This window comes from Zosterops lateralis, assembly GCF_965231275.1.
Source record: "Zosterops lateralis genome assembly, chromosome: Z".
NCBI lineage: Eukaryota > Metazoa > Chordata > Aves > Passeriformes > Zosteropidae > Zosterops > Zosterops lateralis.
Window position 1 is genome coordinate 45,648,006 of NC_139800.1, and position 18,834 is coordinate 45,666,839.

Genomic DNA, 18,834 nt, shown 5'->3' on the forward strand with positions numbered 1-18,834 from the left:
CCTTACATATTTTTCTTGTGATATTTTTATATTTTTTATAGAAAAGAACCACAATAGCTACATACCTCCTTACCACTGCAACCAAACTGCTTTAAAATAAACCTGCCTCCTGTGTACATAGTAGTCATCCAATTCTGTTTCACTCTAATCCACCCAAGGAATCTATTAACAAGAACTCTGTTCCCCTGCTTCAAAGGCAGATCAGAACACCAGGCTTGAAAAAGATGTATGTCTTTGCAACATAGTTTCAGGAAAGGTCTATCCAGGGGTGTAGAGAATTTAAATCTGCTCATGACGTATTTGCCTACAATCCAGTTAAGAGTTTTCACCTTCGGCTTGATGCAGCTCTAAAGTGTGGTGGGAGACCAGGACGACCCGTTTTATAAGTGCCTCACTGAAGCAGGTAATGCATACAGACCTCCATTCTTGGTTATGAATGTGATGGTTGAGGGGATAGGAAAATGAATATCCCTTGGAGACTGGCAGGAGAGGTTTCTGAGAGAGATGCTCAGGGCTGGAAAGTAAGTCTTCCATCCATGCAGGAGAAGAGGCTTGCCTGACTGAGAAACTCTCAAAGGATTTTTAATCCTGCATCTTGACCATCTTCTGCTGTCCTTGATGGAAGGGGTAGGGCAAGCTGACACAAGACAGGACATCTTTGCTACTGAAAAAGAGCATGAGTATGCCCTTCAGCCATTTGTTCTGCTGAAGCCTAGACTGCAGCTGGGTTGTGAGTAGAGATGCCTGACCTGGTACAGTCAGAGATGTAGGAGCATGTACAAGGCCTCTGCTGCTGGCAGAGCTGCGAGGGTGGCAGTTCTGGCAGTAAGGGAGGGAAAATTGGCAGGGAGAATGTAGTCTTTAGCCACCTCTTTTAGATCTGAGAGAAATGCTTACTGTATTTTTCCAGCTGGCCACAGCTTGACTTGAACTAAGCCTCCTCTCCTCCCAGGCAGGCAGGACAGGAACAACTCAGCTTTCAACCAGTTCTTCAAACAAAGAGATGGTATGGAACACGGAGGGTATGGATCCCAGCTCCACCCTTCAGGCAGATGGGTTGCATGTCTTGGTGCTCAGTAAAGGGGCTTTGTCCTACCAGCATCTCTAGATCCTGTATAAGGAAATCTCCATGAAAGCCCAGAGTACTAGATCCAAGATTTTAGATCCACTCAGCCTGGGCTGAGTATGGTTTGCATCATCTGTCATAAAACTTGCAAGAGGAAGATACTTTTTCTCTGTACCTCTTCCTCTACTCCTTCCACAAAACTATAGTATTAGAAAAAACATTCAGTAAGTTCAGTAGAAAACCATTCAATTCCGTCTCAAGGAGCAGCAGAGTACTCAGGAGTCACACAAATGTAGTTTCACCAGAAGAACAGGTGGATGTAGAGTTTTCCAGAATACAGAACAAACATGAAGAGTTTTCCCTCTCATACCCTTTGAGAGAAGAGACTTTTTTTCATTGCTTCCTTCCTTTTCTTTGCCCTTTTTTTTGCTTGAACCTGATAATAACCTATTCTCTGGCCATAATGGGGTGGCAGAGAACTAATTTGGTCCCTGTGGGATGACCATAAAGAGATACATGATACCTTTCCTACCCCACTTAGGAATTCTTCCCAATCTAAGAGGTATTGCAAGGACAATGCCTTGCAATACCTCTTAGAAGCTGTTTTTTGAAGACTGTATTTAAAGCATGGCATATCTCTCCTGCAAAATCAGGATGCATAGCAGGTCACTCCTTTTGAAAAAGACACACTACAATTCAGCTGTAACTTTGTTTTGAGGAACAACTGTCCATCTGTAGTGTTTAGAACATCTGACTAATGAGTGCGCAGCAATTCCTCAGATCACAGCTCAGCTTGAGAAGCCAGAATCAAATCTGACTGCTGTGCCACATTCAAGAATTGAGCAATAATCCACTGTGATACCAAAGCTGAAAAAAAGATGAAACGAAGAATTGCGATCAACAGCCCAGTGACAGGTGGTGTCCCTCTGGGATCAATACTGGAGCTGACACTGCTCAACAGTTTTGTCAGCAACACGTACAGTGGGATCAAGGGAACTATCAGCAAATTTGCCACCATCAAGCTTGTGGAGCAGGCAACTAGCTGGAGAGAAGGGATGACATCCAGAGGGGCCTGGACAGGCTGGAGAGGTGGGGCTGTGCAAACCTCATGAAGTGCAACAAGTGCAAGGTCCTGTACCTGGGTTGTGGCAATCCCAGACACAGCTACAGATTGAGTTGAGAACTGATTGACAGCAGCCCTGAGGAGAAGGATAGGGGTGATGGCTAATGAAAAACTTAACATGACCCAGCAATGTGCCCTCACAGCCCTGAAAAGCAATGGGATCCTGGGCTGCATCCAAAGCAGCACAGGCAGCAAGAGAGGGAGGGGATTCTCTGTCCCTCTGCTCTTGTGTGACCCCACTTTGAGTACTGTGAGCACTTCCAGTGTCCTCAACGTAAGAAGGACATGAAACTGTTGGAGCAAGTGCATAGAAGGCCACACGTCAATAAGAGGACTGAAGCGCCTCCCCAAGATGGGCTGAGAGAGTTGGGGCTGTTCAGTGTGGAGAAGAGAAGGCTGTGTGGAGACCTCCTAGCAACCCTGCAGCACCTGAAGGGTCCTACACAGAAGCTGGAGAGGGACTCTTCATCAGCAACTGTAGTGACAGGACAGGAAGTAATGGGTACAAACTGCAAGAAGGGAAATTAACATCCAATATTGGGAAGAAATTCTTTACTGTGAGGCTCCTGAGACACTGGAACAAGCTGCCCAGGGAACTGTGGATGCCCCAGCCCTGGCACTGTTCAAAGCCAGGCTGGACAAAGTCCTGAGCAAGCTGATCTAGTGAGAGGTGTCTCTGCCCATGGCAGGGGGATGTTGGGACTCAATGGTCCTGCAGGTCTCTTCCAATCCTTAACATTCCAAGATTCTATGAAACTCCTTAGACAAGCCATTTGAGTAACAGATTCAGGCAGTGTCTTGCCAGTCTCCCCCACTGCTCATATATATAAAATTATATGTAGTTTCTGATCACAGTGGATAATGGGGGCAGCAACCGGCTACTGCTGGAGGAATACAATGGAGTGTTTCAGTTGCAACAATAGCTAGATTGTGACAGTTGCTTCCTGTACATTCTGTCCCTATTTCTGCTGCTGCTCTGTGCAATTCACTCAAAAAATACCAACTGAAGTGTTGTAAGTACTTTATTGATAGAGTATCACATAGATTTCAAACACCATTGGACAGCTCAGAGTCTAGCCATGTATTTCCATGTGTCAAATTCAGATGAAATCTGTTGTTTATTTCAGTATGGAATCTTCACTTGCTAAAAGGGAAGAAAACACAAACATGGTTAGGACTATTAGCCACTCCCATGCCGAACTAAAACATGCAAAGCATTAGTGGAATCAAAGACTATCTTTATGTAATTTCTTTCTCACTAGTATTTATGATTCCCACTTCTGTTTATTCAACAGAATTGTAATTCACAGCTCTGGGGTGAAGGCAAACTTTTAAGTTTACTCAGTGGTAAAAGACAGTTTTCTGAACTGACATGTCAAGCCCAGAAAATGCTACCACTACAGGTATGTCCATCTTTAAGGACAATCTTCAGCAACTGTACTGTACACAATCAGAGTTTAACAATTTTGCTTTTCTGAAAAAAAACAGACCAAACACACTGTTGGGAATAACAGAGATGTCACCTTTTGCCACTTTTAAACAGATTAAACATTCTAAAGCAGTAATTAAGAAAAATTCCTTACTAGGTGGCCTGGCAACATAACAGCACAGCCTCTACCTCCAAAAATACAGAATGTTTTCTCTAACTAGAGAATATCTAAAAGACCCATTTATCTAGTCCATGAACAAAGGAGACAATATATTTAAGAAAGGAAAATAGCTCTATCTCTAGTAAGTCATTTACAAAGCGTATTTGAATTTCTGTATGTGTAGTTAATCTAGTATTAGAGCTTTGTTCAACACCAGTTTTGTTCAGAACAATGCAAATGTCACTTTTCCGCATGGAAAGAGTTACTGCGAGTGTATCTGCACCAAGAACAGCTTGACTTATTAATGATTTTTTAAAAAATTCTTCTTAGTTTTAAGTCTACCTAAAAACCTAGGTGAAACAAAGCTAGAGAGCACATTCCTCTGTATGGCAGCAGAGAAGGAATCCTCTCTTAGAACTGTACAGGAAACACAAGAAACAATCCTAAGGAGAAGGGAAACAATGCTGCAGCAGGAATACTAAAGGTGGATGGGAATGAGAACAAAAGCAGTAGTATTAGCTGCAAGTGATGCCCTCCAGCACACCCTCTTCATGTGAGACATACAAAAAAATCAAGCTGACCTCTAACAAAACACGTGTGACACCACTTAAAAGTCTCAAGTTGCAATTACATACCATTGCCTATGCCCTATATTGAGTCATATTTGTGAGGTTTCTACACTGCATGGAGAAAACGACTTGCACCAGATGAATAAGGGAGTTGCTGCCACAGTTGATACACAGATCCAGTTATTCCTCACAGAATAACCAGCACCTTTTGGCAGTTTGTCTCCTCAGCGTAAATTCAGCTATTTAACAAGTCCTGACTGTTGCAAAAGCGTTAACTCTTGCTCCGATGACCTTTTCAAAATGCAGGCATAATTAAACAGCCGCACTCTTTACTCCTCACACGGCCCTAACCACCACCTCCAGGCATTCAGCTGCAGGCCTCTGTTTTTCCTAAGAGCACTGCGGTGGAACACCAGCCCCGCAGCCCAACACCTGGAAGACAGCGTGGGATGAACACACTGAACCGAGGAACTACCTTCAGCAATTTCTTTTGCAATCCGCTCCAGTTCTTCACGTTTCTTTTTCTCCTCCGCCTCTATTCTTCTCTCTTCTTCAGCAATTGGCTTCAGGTAGTCTGCCATCAACACAACACCTCTAAAACACAAGTTCCCCAACACCCGGCAGAAAGCTCCGCTCCTGCGGGCTCGCTCAAAAAGGAGGAAAAGCCAGTTTTGCTGGCAGAAAAGCACATTTCATAGGGATCTGCGGCTTCACCGCAGCAGGGCCCCTCGGCAGGGCCGCGGCCGGGCCGGGGGGGAAATGGCGGCCGGGCCGTGTCAAGGTGCCCTTGCGGGCGGGCGCGGGGAGCGGGGAGCGGCCGCCGGGGACCTGCACTCACCGTATCGCTTCTTGCCGTAGATCATGCCCACGAGCAGCGCCGAGTACCGGGTGAACTGCGGGAGCAGAGACAAGGACGCGCCCTTGGCTCAGCTCACAGGCACGGCCGGCCCCGCCGCCCCCGCCGCCCCCGCCCCGACCCGCCGGCCCGGGCGACCCTTCCCGCGGCCCCGGGACAGCCCGGGCCATCCCCCGCGCCCTCACCTTGATCAGCGGGGACACCTGCACCGGCGGGATCATCCTGGCGGCAGAAGGGCGGCCGGAGCTGAGCGCGGCGGCGGAAGGGGCGGGGAGCAGCCGTGACCGGGAAGCCAAACGCTGTGCTGCGCTCTGACCTCCCGGCGGGCCCGGCGCCTAAAGAGCTCCGGCGGCGCCTCCACAAGGAGGGATTGCGGGAGCTACGGCGGTGCGGCCTCTGGGAACGAGCAAGGGGGATCTCATTGAGGTTTTCCAATGATAAATGGACTGAAATGCAGAAAATTCTTTTTAAACGGATTTTTTTTCTTTATACTCATAAGGGTATTTGGACACTAAACCCTGTTAAGCCGTTTGAAAACAGATAGTGGAAATACCTTTTTCACAGTCAGGGGTCAGGTATTGGCACAGGTTGGTGGCAGAGTCACCATCCCTGGACATGTTGGAGGGGCCAGAGGATCTGGTGCGGGTGATGTGGTTCAGTGGTCCAGGGGTTACAGTGGCACTGCTGGGTGCATGGCTGGAGTGGATGGCCTTAAAGGCCTCTTCCAATCTTAACGATTCCATCATGCTATAAGCTATTGAGTGCTTATGGCCTCTGTGCAGCTGCTCAGTCTGACTGGACACAGACCTCTGCAACCAACCAGGCTAGCCAACCCTGCTTTAAACTGCAGGGCTGGACTGGATGGTCTTCACAGGCCCTTCCAATGACATCCATTCTGGGATTTTAGTAATTATTGTATTTAACATTCACAGACGCAAAACCCCGTGGTCATTAGTAATTCTGTTAAGAACAACTAGTTACAGTTATATTTGGGAATGATCTTTCTACTTGAGAATGACACAATTCAAATTAATGCAGTTTCTTTCTCAATAACTTAAAATGTTGTTAAATGAGCTCTGTTTATACAAAGTCTTGTATCATGTTTGTGCTCAGGTTTAGGTTCTGAGATATTAGCAAATTTGGCCCAAATTTGAATAATGCTATCTTGACCACAAGCAAAAATAAAACTGATCTTTCTGTAAAACAAATTACTTGTTAGTGGGATAAAAACCAAAACAAAACAAAAAACCCCACAAAACAAACAAACGAACAAACAAAAAACAACCCAAAAAACCAAACCAACCAACCAACACCACACAGACACGAAAAGGAAAAACGCATTATTGAGCCAATACAGTGCCTTGTAATATTTATACATTGCTTTATACAAACCATCCTTGTAAACAATGCAATGAAACTCCTTGGTCAGGTTCAGTTTTTGGGCTTAATTTTCTTCAGGTACCATGAGAAGTAGAATCAACTTTTCTTTACATCATATTAAAATAATTTTGGTATTTTATAAAAAAAAAAAATCACAAAACTGCTGAGATTGGAAAGGACCTTGTGATCTTGTAGGAAAAAAACCATCTAATATAATTTTAATTGCAGATATCAACCTTAAAGTTCATCTACAGAGAAGAAATAAATGGCTTGAAGTTTTGTTTTTTTTCACTGATTGCAATTTATTACAAATACACATATTCACTATGTCTGCTGCACATTAGAAACAAACTATACAGAACCAAAAGTGCTTTTATTAAGTATCAGAAAAACTGCTATACACAACACAAGTCATTTAACCACAACTAGGTATAAATCCCCTTGAATAGCTGAACATATTTTTCACAAGAAGTATGTAATATTAACAATTACATATTCGGTATCAAGGTGCTTCAAAACAAAAGTACAAGTGCTTTCAGGACTGATCTCAGCTGAAACAAGATACCTGAATTTGTTTTCATCTATGATTTCTTCAGGCATATTTTACCACATTTTTTAATGATTAACAATAAAATTCCCCAAATGCCTTTAATTATGGCATTAAAATTGTCCAGCACTAAGACAATTCAAGATACAAATTAATCACTCTGCCAAAGTGCATAACAGCTTCTACAGCAGCCAGAAGTTATATGATTTGAAAAGCAGTAAACTTATCCAGCTTCATATAAATGCAAAAAAAAAAAAAAAATCAACATATCATGGACAGGAATTTCTAGGAGTTGTTTTTTTCTGCTGTCTTCCTGAGACTCAGAAATCTATGGGATCCCTTGGTTGTCCACAACTCAGGAGGAAGCTCAACTCCCTTACCTGATTTGGAACTTTCACACATTGCAGTTTCATACACTCCTTGAATAGGACACCCTGCCTTCTGAATAACAGAAGGATGTTCCATTGACAGACAAAAAACAGACAAAAAAAGCCTGAGAAATTCAGACATTTCAGATGAGCAGCTTCTGCAGGACAGAAAAAAATTTACGTCTAATCACAGAGCTCTTTTCCATCAGAAAATATCAAACCTAGTAGAAACTTGGATGCAAAGGCACATGAATCCTCATTTGTTACATCCTTTTTAAAAAAGAATAGATATGTCCAAACAACTTGTGTTCAGATGGCTTGGAAGACTCCTATCACAACTGCAACTCCCATCTAAACTCACACACAGAGCCACTCAAACACAGTTAGATTTCCAACTGCTATCCCCTGTTTGTGACTATGGAAAACAGACAGTGTAATCACTGAAAAAATAAAATAAAATAAATGAAACCATTAACTTGTGCGCACATATGTTCTACTATCATGTGCCATCCAGAAATCCAGAGGTCTCTGTGTCTTCCAGGCCTCATATTCTCTTACATAGAAACTCAGCCAACTTCTATGCCTGTGTTTGGCTGCCATTTTGCTGGGTTTCTGCACACTCCTTAATAGACCATTGCTGCAGTTACCTGTCAAGCAGCGTTTTTTCATACAGGACAACCCTAGAAGAAGGGGAACATACTTTTCTTCACATTCCCTGTTTACCCAGTATTTTGAACAGCAGATTTTAGAGAAAGGGTCTTGAGCATGACCAGCTTAAACATAAATATGCCCCAGTTATGGTCAATACAGGCTTTGGTTTACATCAATATAATCCACACATGAATACAATGCGAATCAGAGGAGCTGAAGTTGATCCTGTAAGTTCACATGCACTGCACAGAAATTTAGGACAGTGTTTCATTTGGAGACAAACATGCCTCCTCTTCTTCTAACAATACAACCTTCCGTCTGGAGAGAGACATCACAGACTTTATGGCAGTTAAAGAAATTCTAACAAAAATGCGCAAGGCAAGAAAAGCAAATGGGATTACAATCTGCATAAGATGGAAAATCGCTGTGCTAAATTCACTTAACAAGCAAGTTAGAAAGAAGGCCCCAAGGCTTACACAAGGGTAGAGAGCCAGCTTGGCAAACATGAAGGCATGCTCCTTGCCACCATATCTAGCAAAGGCATGCAAAGTTTCCTCTTCATTGAGAAGGGCTGTAGTCCATATTGCAAACTGAAATATGCTGGCAAAGAAAGTGATAACACAGCTGACCTGAATAGCTTCTATTTCATTATGAGACTTTTCTGCAAATTCACTGGTCAGCTGGTAAGCTAGTGGAAGCCCACCAATGAAAGCCAATGAAAGTATGTTGAGCAGTCCCATTAATCGGGTAGCTTTTGTTACATAAAGGAAAAGAGAGTGATGGACAAACCACAGGAGACCAATTGTAACAAATGAGCCAAAGTAAGCAAGGTAGTTGGGCCCATATTCACTTAAGGCTTCAAGAAGACTGCCATGGAACTTCTCCTCGACTTCTCTGGGATCAGGAACATTGTCTTCACTGTGGAGAGAAAAATAACTTTACTTTGTATATTACTGCTATAAAAAAACCACCAGAAGCAAGACTGAACTATGCTGCTTTACTTTGAACAAGTAGTAAACAACAAGAATCCACTACATATTTCTCTAATTTATAATTTAGAAACAGTGTTTCAAATAACAGCACTGCAAAGAAATTATATAAAAAAGGAAATCCAAATGCAGGTTGGCATTCCTTTGGGTTAATGAAGTTGCTACAGACTAAACAGCTTTTACTGATAAAAGGCTTTCATCTGAAAACATAATTTAGGAAGCAAAAAAGGAAGTTCTGTTCTTCAAGACTCAACACCCCAACATGTATTATGCACACTGATGATCACTACTGCTGGAATGTGGGTGTTAAGAAGTATCTTTGGTTTGTGCTCTCTGTCCTTCCAGATAATCATACTTTAAAGTAACTACTGCAGATTTGGAAATCAACAAGAATGTTTGAGTAATTTTACTTCCTCAAATATTACATACAGACAAAAGTTAATATATTTAACAAAACAAAATGTAAGAATCAGCACAAAGCCTTACCATATATCCAAAATGAGCAGGGTTGCTACAATGGCATAGACTCCATCACTGAATGCTTCTACTCGTTCCTTACTCAGAGGCTCACTGAGGTAAAAAGTGAAGGTTTCTAAGCTATGATGTTCCTCCTCTTCACCTCTCTGACCTGGAAACAAATCCAGAGGCTTAATAATTAAAAGAAGTATAAAATAAGATACGTCAACAACCTACTGTGACTTCCCTTTTTCCCCATCTGCCAAAATGTTTCGTCAGACAAGGGGATGCCAGTAATCCACACATGTCAGTCACTCCACTTTTTTCTGGAATATGTGCCTCTCTCTGAAATTTATATTTCCTTCAAGACAAGTGCTTTGGGAACAAAAAAAAGCCCTGTCCTTTAAACTGTATGGCAAACCATTTCCACCAAGTGAATAATGACTCAAAGCTGTAATTGGACAAAACAAATCAGATGCTGTGCCTCAGGAAGCCCTATTTGTTGTAGGGCCTCTATGACAGCTTGGAGAATTATGTACATGACAGAAAAAAAATCTGTCTTGAGCATGGGGTCTAAACTGGGATATCGAATAACCTCTTTTAAAATAATTCAAGCCTTTCATCAAAAGTTGTAGCTTTTATAGGAAATGTCAAACACATCTCTAACTGAACTCAGAACTGCCTAGCTAGCCAAAATACACTCCTTCAAGTGTATAGACTGGACAAAAAAAAATTAAGATTTTACCGGAATGCAAAGTAGGTGTAATCACAAGAAACTCAATAAAGCAGTATTTCAGCCATCTGACAGGGTAAGAGGTAGAGATGTGACCTGATCACAAACCACAGGGGCCCCATTGCAATAAGCATGGACAATATTTGTATGTGTTTATTCTCAGGCTCGGAGAGTCTGGCTTCATCCTTTCAGAGCATTTCTGCCTCCCTGTTATCGCTGCCACATGGAGGAGTGAACAGTATGCTCCCATTTGTACTGTAAACAGACAGACTGGCACTAGTCTGAATAGCAGCAGCAGAAGTACGAAGGTGTCATTTTTCTGACCCAGCTTAGAAGTGTCAGTTCCAAAGACATTATCTGTTCAGTGGTTTTGTGGTCCCTCTCAGAGGGACACTGCACCTTTTAGCCAAGTAGGTTACATGATATCCCCTTCTCCTTTTATTTTCCAAACGGTAACCTCTTTCTCAGCAGGATTTAAGAGCAGCTCAGTTGTTGCTATGGTGTGCAACTGTTACTCCTGAGACAAGGAGGGCAGAAAGCACATGTGGTAAGGAAGCATGGATTAAGGCTAACTTACGACACATGTGAAGGCGCCTCTTTAGATCACACCAGTTGATGAGAGGTCATATCCTGAACAGTTAACTATTGTGAGGAAGTTTGATTTACAGGTGCAGTGCTTGCCTGTTTGAAAATGTGTGAGTACTCAGCATTGCAGGGAAGAAAGTGATAAAGGCATGGAGCTTACTTCCTTATGTTCTTCCATCCCCATGCTCCCTCTTGAGGAGGGAAGAGGGATGGCCTGCAGCCATCATTCATATACCTACGTGTGTCTGCGTGCACTTGCGTTATCAGGACAAACCAGAAAGGTTTTGCAATGGGAAAGGATCTTTAAATGTGTTGTGCCTTCCACAAATCTCAATAAAATTGTGGGAAAACAGGGAGCAAGGGGGATACTGCTTAGGAGTACATCAATAAACCCTAAAATCACTATGTTCCAAGACTGAAAATGAAAGCAGAACTGAAATTACTTCATTCTGGGCTGTCTGCATAACATGTTGACAACCTTATCTGAACATATGCCTAGGCATTTTGTTACTCACCAAGAATTTTGGTTTTACACCATGTAATTAATCGAGTGAGATGCGGAAAAACAATTACGAGTCCAAGAAGTACGTAAGACTGTTGGAGAAGATGAACAGTTATACAGTTATCAAAATATAGTAATCAAAATATAAACTACCCTCCAGATTTAATATGAAAATATAACTCTCAATCTTAGAATTAATCACATTGAGAAAAAGAAAACTTGACTTTCAAAAACAAAAAGGCTCAGCTGAAATGCTCATGTACTTCCTGAATATTGCATGTGGAACCAAATACTGATTTTTCCTAGCTAATGTAGTAATGAAGTAAACTAAAAAAAGCAGGCAAATAATTCTGCTAAATTAAAAAGTGCAGGAATAACTGCTTTGGAAGTAGAGGAATTATCCCTAAAATCCTTATGGGTCCTTTCAATTCATGATATCCTAAGATTCTACTATTTGTGTCACAAAAACACATTTGTGGGTCCTAAGTGGTTCACAGGCTTTGCACAGGTCTAAGCATAGGAGCAACTTGGAGACTAAATTCACCATTGTTAGTATTAAAAACAAACAACCAAACTACAGTGAACAGAATGAGGAAGAAGAGGAAAACATATTTCAGATACCACTAGGCTTTTTCATGTTTGGATTCATAACAGCTCCTTTCATCAAGAGCAACTTGATTTTTCACAAATTTGGGGATTATTTAAATACTGCTAATTCCTGTGGAATCTTTCTCAAAATTCAATTAAATCCATCTTTTCCTAAAGAATGAGAGGAATGGAAGTTCAGGATACATTCAAAAACTAGATTTCAGTTCCAAGTAGGGATTCCAGAAAAGAGTTGAAGATATTAGTAAGTAGTAGTAACTCATTGACATCAGATAAAGATGGAAGAGAAAAAGGCTATGTAAACGCAGTCTTTAGATAAAACTATTTGTTTTGAGGTGCAGGTGGGCTAACTGGTTTGCTCTTACACCCTAAATTAGTGCAGCAATTACATTCACTCTTCCTCAGTTTGTGCAGTGTAGCATTCATTTCATGTAACCTTCCATATTACCTCAACTACTTCTGAAGATACTAAGGTAGAGTTTAGATGGCCTGCTTAAAAAAAAAAACCCAGCCAGGCTTAGCAAATAATATTATAGTAGAATATTCTTTTTAAGCTATACAAACTCATGGATCAAGTTACAGGTTTGATACGTGTAACTAAATACATTCAATGAAAAACAGCAGTCATGATTACAACAACCTAGAACCGGCAATTGATAAAGTCTGCATAATTAACACAGACATCATTAGTTTCATACACAGTCCTAAAGACAGCTAACACACACTGCTGCATTAAAGTTTTCTGTTAACTGAGAGAACTTACCAAAGGAATAAAGAAAAAAGAAAAGATGGCTGCTAGAAAGCATAAAACTGGTCCTCTTAAGATAATCTTTAAGATATGACGTTTATAGAAATTCTGATTTTCAGACTCCTGTATCTGTTGATTCAATAAGTGTGGGTGATAGAATCCGTACGCTACTATCACAGCCTGTAAGGAAAAAAGCATTAGTGAACTTATAAGTATATGCCAAATTTCAAATGTAAGAATTGAATTACAAACCAACGCATTCCAAAACAGTTTCAAAATTATTCTTCACTCTCATATGGAAGGTTGGTCTGAGAAACTCTGAGATTTGACAATACACTGCAGGTGAAGATTTTAGTCTCCTCTGCAGAGCCTGTCATGACCTTTGAACCTTGATGAAAAAGAATGAAGACCTCTGTAATAAGGAACTGAGACCAACAAAGCACTGCACCAGGAAGAAGAGTGCTGCTGGACTTGAGGCTGACAGCCTGTTCCCTCACCCACTGCTGTATGGCTCACAAAGACATCAATCAGCATGAAAAGTCAATTGTTCTTTCCCCAAGGCATTTTTGCAAAGAGTGGGAAAGGAATTCTATGAACATTGAGATCAGCTGATTTACTTGCATAAAACAGCTTAATGGGACAGTGAACTTATGTCTTACATACAGGTACTGTATTTTTATATTGGGCACAACTTAGAAAAAGAATGCTATGCAAATAACGTATTTACAATTTATGTCCCTCACTAAGAAACTTAACTTCAGCTCTACACAAGAAAGTCTATTTACAAGTGAAAATGTAAATGGATAGCTCCGATACCTGTATAAGGCCAATGACAACAGCACAGACACTGAACAGGAAGATGCCAAAAGGTACTCCTGGAAAGGAGGCCATTAAGGAAAACTGTAAAAAAATTAACAAGATCATATATTTAATTAAGAAGCAATGTAGGAATAACAGTAGAGAAACAGAAGCACTCTTCATTCAATATTGAAACTCATAAATCTAAATAATAATCTTCCTTTCAGCATAATTCCATTAAATGGAATTTCTAGCCAAATACATGCAGGCATCCCAACCAAACACATCTGGAGAGATGGTTTTGCTCTGACATTGACGGTGCTAAACCTCAGCCACTCTGGCACTGTGCCTCCATAATAATTACAGAGTGACTTGTACCTGAGCATAAAGTTTAACTGCTTTTGGTTGACATGATGTGAACCAAAAGCATGCTGTGAAAATTCTTGATATTAGGATGCCTTTTTGAATCTTTTATTTTGTCTACCTCCGTGGCTCTCTGTTGTATTAATTTCTGCAGCTTCTTTAGGGGAGTGATTAAAAAAAAGAAAAAAGAAAAAAAAAGTAGGGTGCAGTATTGCAGTATTAAGGTAACATTGACAGCTTTCCAAAAATAATTTCACCTTCAAAGCAAAATGAAAAGTATGCTCTCTTACTGATAAAGATCGTTTTACTGACCACAGCCTTATTTTTTGCAGACTAAATGTAAGACATATATATATATATCTCCAAAGAGAAACAGGTGTGTGTCTTACACATACAACAGTCAAGATGCATTTTAAGCAACTTTTTTGTTCTGTTAATATGGTATTTATTTGCAAACATTCTTTTGAGGTCATATGACCAAAAATTATGCAGATTTTAAACACAAACCATCAACTGCCAGAATCAACCTTGCAGAGCACATCAGAAGTGATACCACAAACTCGATCTAAATTACAAAATGAAAATGTCTTGCCATATAAGGAGAAATTTGAAATACAGTTTTATTTATCTTACCAAAATTATTATCAGATAACCTGGACCTTTTTCAATATTGTTCAATATTTAAAAATAAATCATGGGAATATTTTTACCATGAGGCTGGTGAAACATTGGCACAACTGTCTAGTCTCTGGAGACATACAAGGTGAGCAGGTTTGAGCAACTTCATCAACTGAAGATTGATCTTTGCAGGGGTTGGACTATAGGACCTTTAATGGCCTCTTCCAACCCAAACTATTCTATGATACTATGACTTTCCATAACTGTAATTTTTTTTTTGTAGAATGCCCATTTTCTGCCAGGTCTAAAACAGGCAATATTTGAAGGTTATAAAATAGCTTCATGAATTTTCAAGAAGCAACAGTTAACTATGATAGTGGATTCAGTTTTATACTACAGCAACACTTTCCTGGGTTTCTGAATATTTTGGTAAAGTCTTTCCAAATAAATGAAGAAACCAACACTGTAATTTAAACATATATCAGATTTTAGAATATTACTTACTGTATATGGCAGGAAGGTTATGATCATCATACAAGCCTAAAACAGAAAAAAAGCATATTATAACACTATGTATCTTCTGGACACATCTTCAATGAGGGCATTGCTTGCTTTGTATTTTACAAGGAGATCAAATGCTTGGGCTGCATAATGAAAAATACCACATTTCTGAAGTTGCTGAGTTCTGACTACAACAAATAGCTGGTTTTGTACACAACGTTCATGTTCTCTATCCAAATTGCACAAGCTTATTTTAGAAAACACTACAGTTTTGTTACCAAAACCCCAGGTAAAAGTCTTGCTATGGTTTTAAGAGATTTCTTTCTAAAATAGCAATGCTACATATCCTGCACCTTCTAAATAGGTGTTTCTGATTTGTCAAGAATATTAATATCAGATCTTAAATATTTTGTATCTAAAAAAGCAAAATTAAAAAAAACCCAACCAAAAACCATAAAGAAATGCATTGCTTTGAAAACTGTATTAGGTAAGAATTAGATGTCCTAGGCTATTCTTCTAAAATAATTTCCTCTAGTGTTATCTCATGGAGCTCCAACAGTGCTTTTATTAACACAATAACTGTGTGGTTGCATATTTCAGAGAACAGAGTTTAAAACAACATTGCAAAATACTCAGTTCCCTCAGATGAACTTCAGACTAACCTGCTGCAGATCTTCTTTTGGTTTATAGTATAACATTTCCAAGTTAACAGCAAGTTATTTATCAATCAGTCACATTGAAACTAAAGATCTTTGTATTTTCCTGACTTGGAAATATGTCAGTGTTATGCTATTTAACATATAAACCTTTGGATATTCACAGACACACTAAAGTGACCTGTATTTGCTAGTTAACCATTCAGCTTATCTGACAAGACTCACCAGATTTAGAAGAGCCAGGACATCATCTATATGCTCTATCACCTGAAACAACCTGTCAAGGCAAGGCAAGGCAAAGTAAGGTTATCATGAACAAGCCAACTGAGGAAATACATTTTACAACACTACATATAAATTGTACATTTATGATAGTATGGGGGAACTCAATTTCCTTTGCCCTAGAACTAACATGAGTATTCCAGGTGCTACCAAAACTCATGTAGCTCAAGTATGAAAGTAATTTGTTAGAAAAATCTTAAAAGTGAGATACAATCAAGTTCAATCACGGAACAGTTATTAAGAATCTGTTTTCTATTTAAATGGCAGAGTATTTTCCAAACTTTAAGCCTTAGAAATTTTTTTTCTGATGAGACAGCACACAAAGAAAAAGGTTTCCTTGCAAATGTCCCCAGATTTTGTTAATGAAACTCTTCATGCACAAAACTGTCAGTTAGAATCCACAGTACCCATCACCCTCCAGAAAACCCCGAGAGTGTACCTCAGCACTTATACAAGTGCAGAAAAGCACTGTGATAAAGAAATGGATGTGTGGTATCAGCTTCAAATATTGAATTACAGGTTGCATGCCTTTACTGGAATGCAGCCAATCCACTTGCATGGTGACATTTTTAAATTTCAAAATTCAAATAAAATCTGTCCTGGTTCCAGTATGACACCTGCATGTCAATTTCTTTTTAACCACCAAGACATGGCAGGTGGGGGTGTCCACAGCTCTGTAAGTACAGAATCTGCAACACTACAATTGATTTTGTGACAACTACTGCTGAGGACAGAGAGATGAGTTTCAGGCCAGCTGTACTGTATCAGTTCAGTTTGTTGTGGAGCATGCAAGTTACAAATTCACATTTTTTCAGCATAATTAGAAGGCTACTTCCATCCAGTCTTCAAGACAAAATGAAAAGTAACTCTAAAAGATACATAATGCTTGTTTTTCTCTGTATCACTATGGCACTGAAAAGGAAGAATAGCTATTCACTGCTAAGGGTAGCACTTCTTTACAATGATTTTGAATGTTATTCAAGAAAGACAATTCAGAAATCTGGCAGCAAGACAGAAATACATCACAGATATGGTTATCTTCTGCACTTTCTAGCTTTTAACTTCAAATTAAAACACCAGGTTCCTACCTTACATGAGCTGCCCATGCCACTGTGACTATTAAAAAGGTCATCAAGTAGACTGCAATTTTTGCTAGGAGAAGTTGCTGAACACTTTCACCTAATTTCTGAAACAGAAAAGTGACAACCAAGGAAACAAAATTTAAATGTTACGTTACTAAATGATTACCAACATCTGAAAAACAGATGCCTTCCAAGCATGCAGTCCCCATTCAACAATCTAGTATATTGCAGAGAAACCAGTTTATTAGGAACTTGTTACGTAGGCTAAAATTTAGCATTTGATATACCAACACACCTCATCAACCCATAAAAGGGCTTCCCAATGCTCTATTCACCTTGTTATTCATTTATGCATTCTCTCATCACTGTTACTATAATAATGCATTTCAGAGGACTGGATACAATATGCCTCTTTTACTTTCACAGCACTGACTTCTGTAGTAGAAGCATCAAGAGCTTTCATGGGACAATTGTTAACAAGAAGAAAGAAGAGGGCTTAAGCTCAGCAAATTTTGCAAACACCACTACAATGGCTTAAACAGACAAATATAGTATATTTGCTGTGTTAGAGACCTTATCTGAACTTCTTAAACTAAGATTTAAGTCTGTTTAAGAGTAGAAAAATAAATAATGATAAAAGAAAAAAAAAACTGTAAACTTTCTCAAATTATTAATGTTTCCTAAAATTCCTGGGTATTCTCAGAATTAACTTATGGTCTGTAGTAGGTTTTTTTTCCACCTTTGTTTACTCAAATTATATTTATTATGAACCTGACTCTAAAACTAGCATTCAGATTGTGCTATGTAAGTGGCTTCTCTTAGTCATGCTTTATTACCGGGAAGAGCAGACGCTTTCTTAAAGTAAAGACGTTTTTGTCAGATGGCAATTAATTTTTCATCAAAAAGTAACTAGTAATTAAGAGTAATCCTCAGCCTACAACATATAGCTCATTCAGGCTTTATGTCACGACATCTGCGTGTAACACAAGTCTTTATCTAAAAGTTTCACACCCTAAGTTCACCAGCTCCTTGCCCTGTGTGAGGTTTCTGTTGGGTTTAATGTTGCTTAATGGCTCCTGCTTTTGAAAGCCTGTAACTCGAAATGAGGGATGTCACATCTCCCTGCCAGGACAGAACAAACAACAAACGGCACACGGTACCTGGTCGGGATGTATCTTTGTGTGAGCCACCGGCAAAATCTGAAAGGACAAAATGTTTATTAGCGCGTGACGTTCTTTTCCTTGTTGAGCACTTCCCTAAGGCCGCACAGCCTCCTGTGCCCGCGGATGGCGCGGCCCCGAGCAGCTCCCGGGCCGTGTCGGGCCGGGCCGGGCGGCACCGCCGACACCGCTGCGGGACGGCGCCGACATGTCCCGGAAACCGGCACCGGCCGCGGCCGCCCCAGCCTTCTCCCTCCCTCCCTCCCTCCCTCCCTCCCGCCGGCGGGCGCTCACCATCACGGTGGCGATGATGGAGAGCAGCGCGTCGCTGTAGGCCAGCAGCCGGTGCGATGTCTGCGTGCTGCCGCCCGGCCCCGGCCCCGGGCCGCGCTCCCGCGGAGCCGCCATGGCCCCGCTGCGCTCGGCGGGGGCGGCGCTTCCTCCCCGCGCCCTCAGAGCGGCCCGGGGGGCGGAGGAACGCCGCTCTCGGAAACAATGGGATGGATGCCGGTGAGCGGCCGTGACGCTAGACCTCCGGGGGCTGAAGCCGTAATCCCGCCCTTAAAAGGCCCTCCAGTCCACCTCTCCGCTGGCTGTAATAGCATC

The 18,834-nt window shown here is 40.8% G+C and overlaps 2 protein-coding genes across 2 annotated transcripts; both read right to left on the minus strand.

Annotated features, from left to right (window-relative positions):
- Positions 1-3,193: 3,193 nt before the first annotated feature.
- On the minus strand, positions 3,194-5,519 carry ATP5ME (ATP synthase membrane subunit e). The gene is made up of 4 exons (XM_083884057.1): positions 5,389-5,519; positions 5,186-5,240; positions 4,823-4,921; positions 3,194-3,333 (listed from the first exon to the last, which is right to left on the minus strand). Exons 1-4 carry the CDS (start codon positions 5,422-5,424, stop codon positions 3,308-3,310), a joined length of 216 nt encoding a protein of 71 aa, XP_083740183.1. The 5' UTR covers positions 5,425-5,519; the 3' UTR covers positions 3,194-3,307.
- Positions 5,520-6,601: 1,082 nt separating this feature from the next.
- Positions 6,602-18,642, minus strand: TMEM175 (transmembrane protein 175). Its single transcript, XM_083883592.1, has 10 exons — positions 18,523-18,642; positions 18,229-18,267; positions 17,075-17,172; positions 15,930-15,981; positions 15,052-15,087; positions 13,585-13,668; positions 12,784-12,948; positions 11,428-11,506; positions 9,625-9,766; positions 6,602-9,067 (listed from the first exon to the last, which is right to left on the minus strand). The coding sequence occupies exons 1-10, from the start codon at positions 18,634-18,636 to the stop codon at positions 8,404-8,406; spliced, it is 1,473 nt and encodes a 490-aa protein (XP_083739718.1). The 5' UTR covers positions 18,637-18,642; the 3' UTR covers positions 6,602-8,403.
- Positions 18,643-18,834: the final 192 nt, after the last annotated feature.

What these genes read in the sequence shown, in the direction of transcription:
- ATP5ME (XM_083884057.1), bottom strand. Translation starts at nt 5,424, where the DNA reads ATGATCCCGCCGGTGCAGGTGTCCCCGCTGATCAAG. An exon ending in CTACGGCAAGAAGCGATACG is followed by an intron (nt 4,922 to 5,185) that starts GTGAGTGCAGGT and finishes TGTTGATGGCAG; the next exon opens with ACTACCTGAAGCCAATTGCT. An exon ending in TGCAAAAGAAATTGCTGAAG is followed by an intron (nt 3,334 to 4,822) that starts GTAGTTCCTCGG and finishes CTTCCCTTTTAG; the next exon opens with CAAGTGAAGATTCCATACTG.
- TMEM175 (XM_083883592.1), bottom strand. Translation starts at nt 18,636, where the DNA reads ATGGCGGCTCCGCGGGAGCGCGGCCCGGGGCCGGGGCCGGGCGGCAGC. An exon ending in TCCTGGCTCTTCTAAATCTG is followed by an intron (nt 15,088 to 15,929) that starts GTGAGTCTTGTC and finishes TTTCTGTTTTAG; the next exon opens with GCTTGTATGATGATCATAAC. An exon ending in TTGTCATTGGCCTTATACAG is followed by an intron (nt 12,949 to 13,584) that starts GTATCGGAGCTA and finishes TTTTCCTTACAG; the next exon opens with GCTGTGATAGTAGCGTACGG.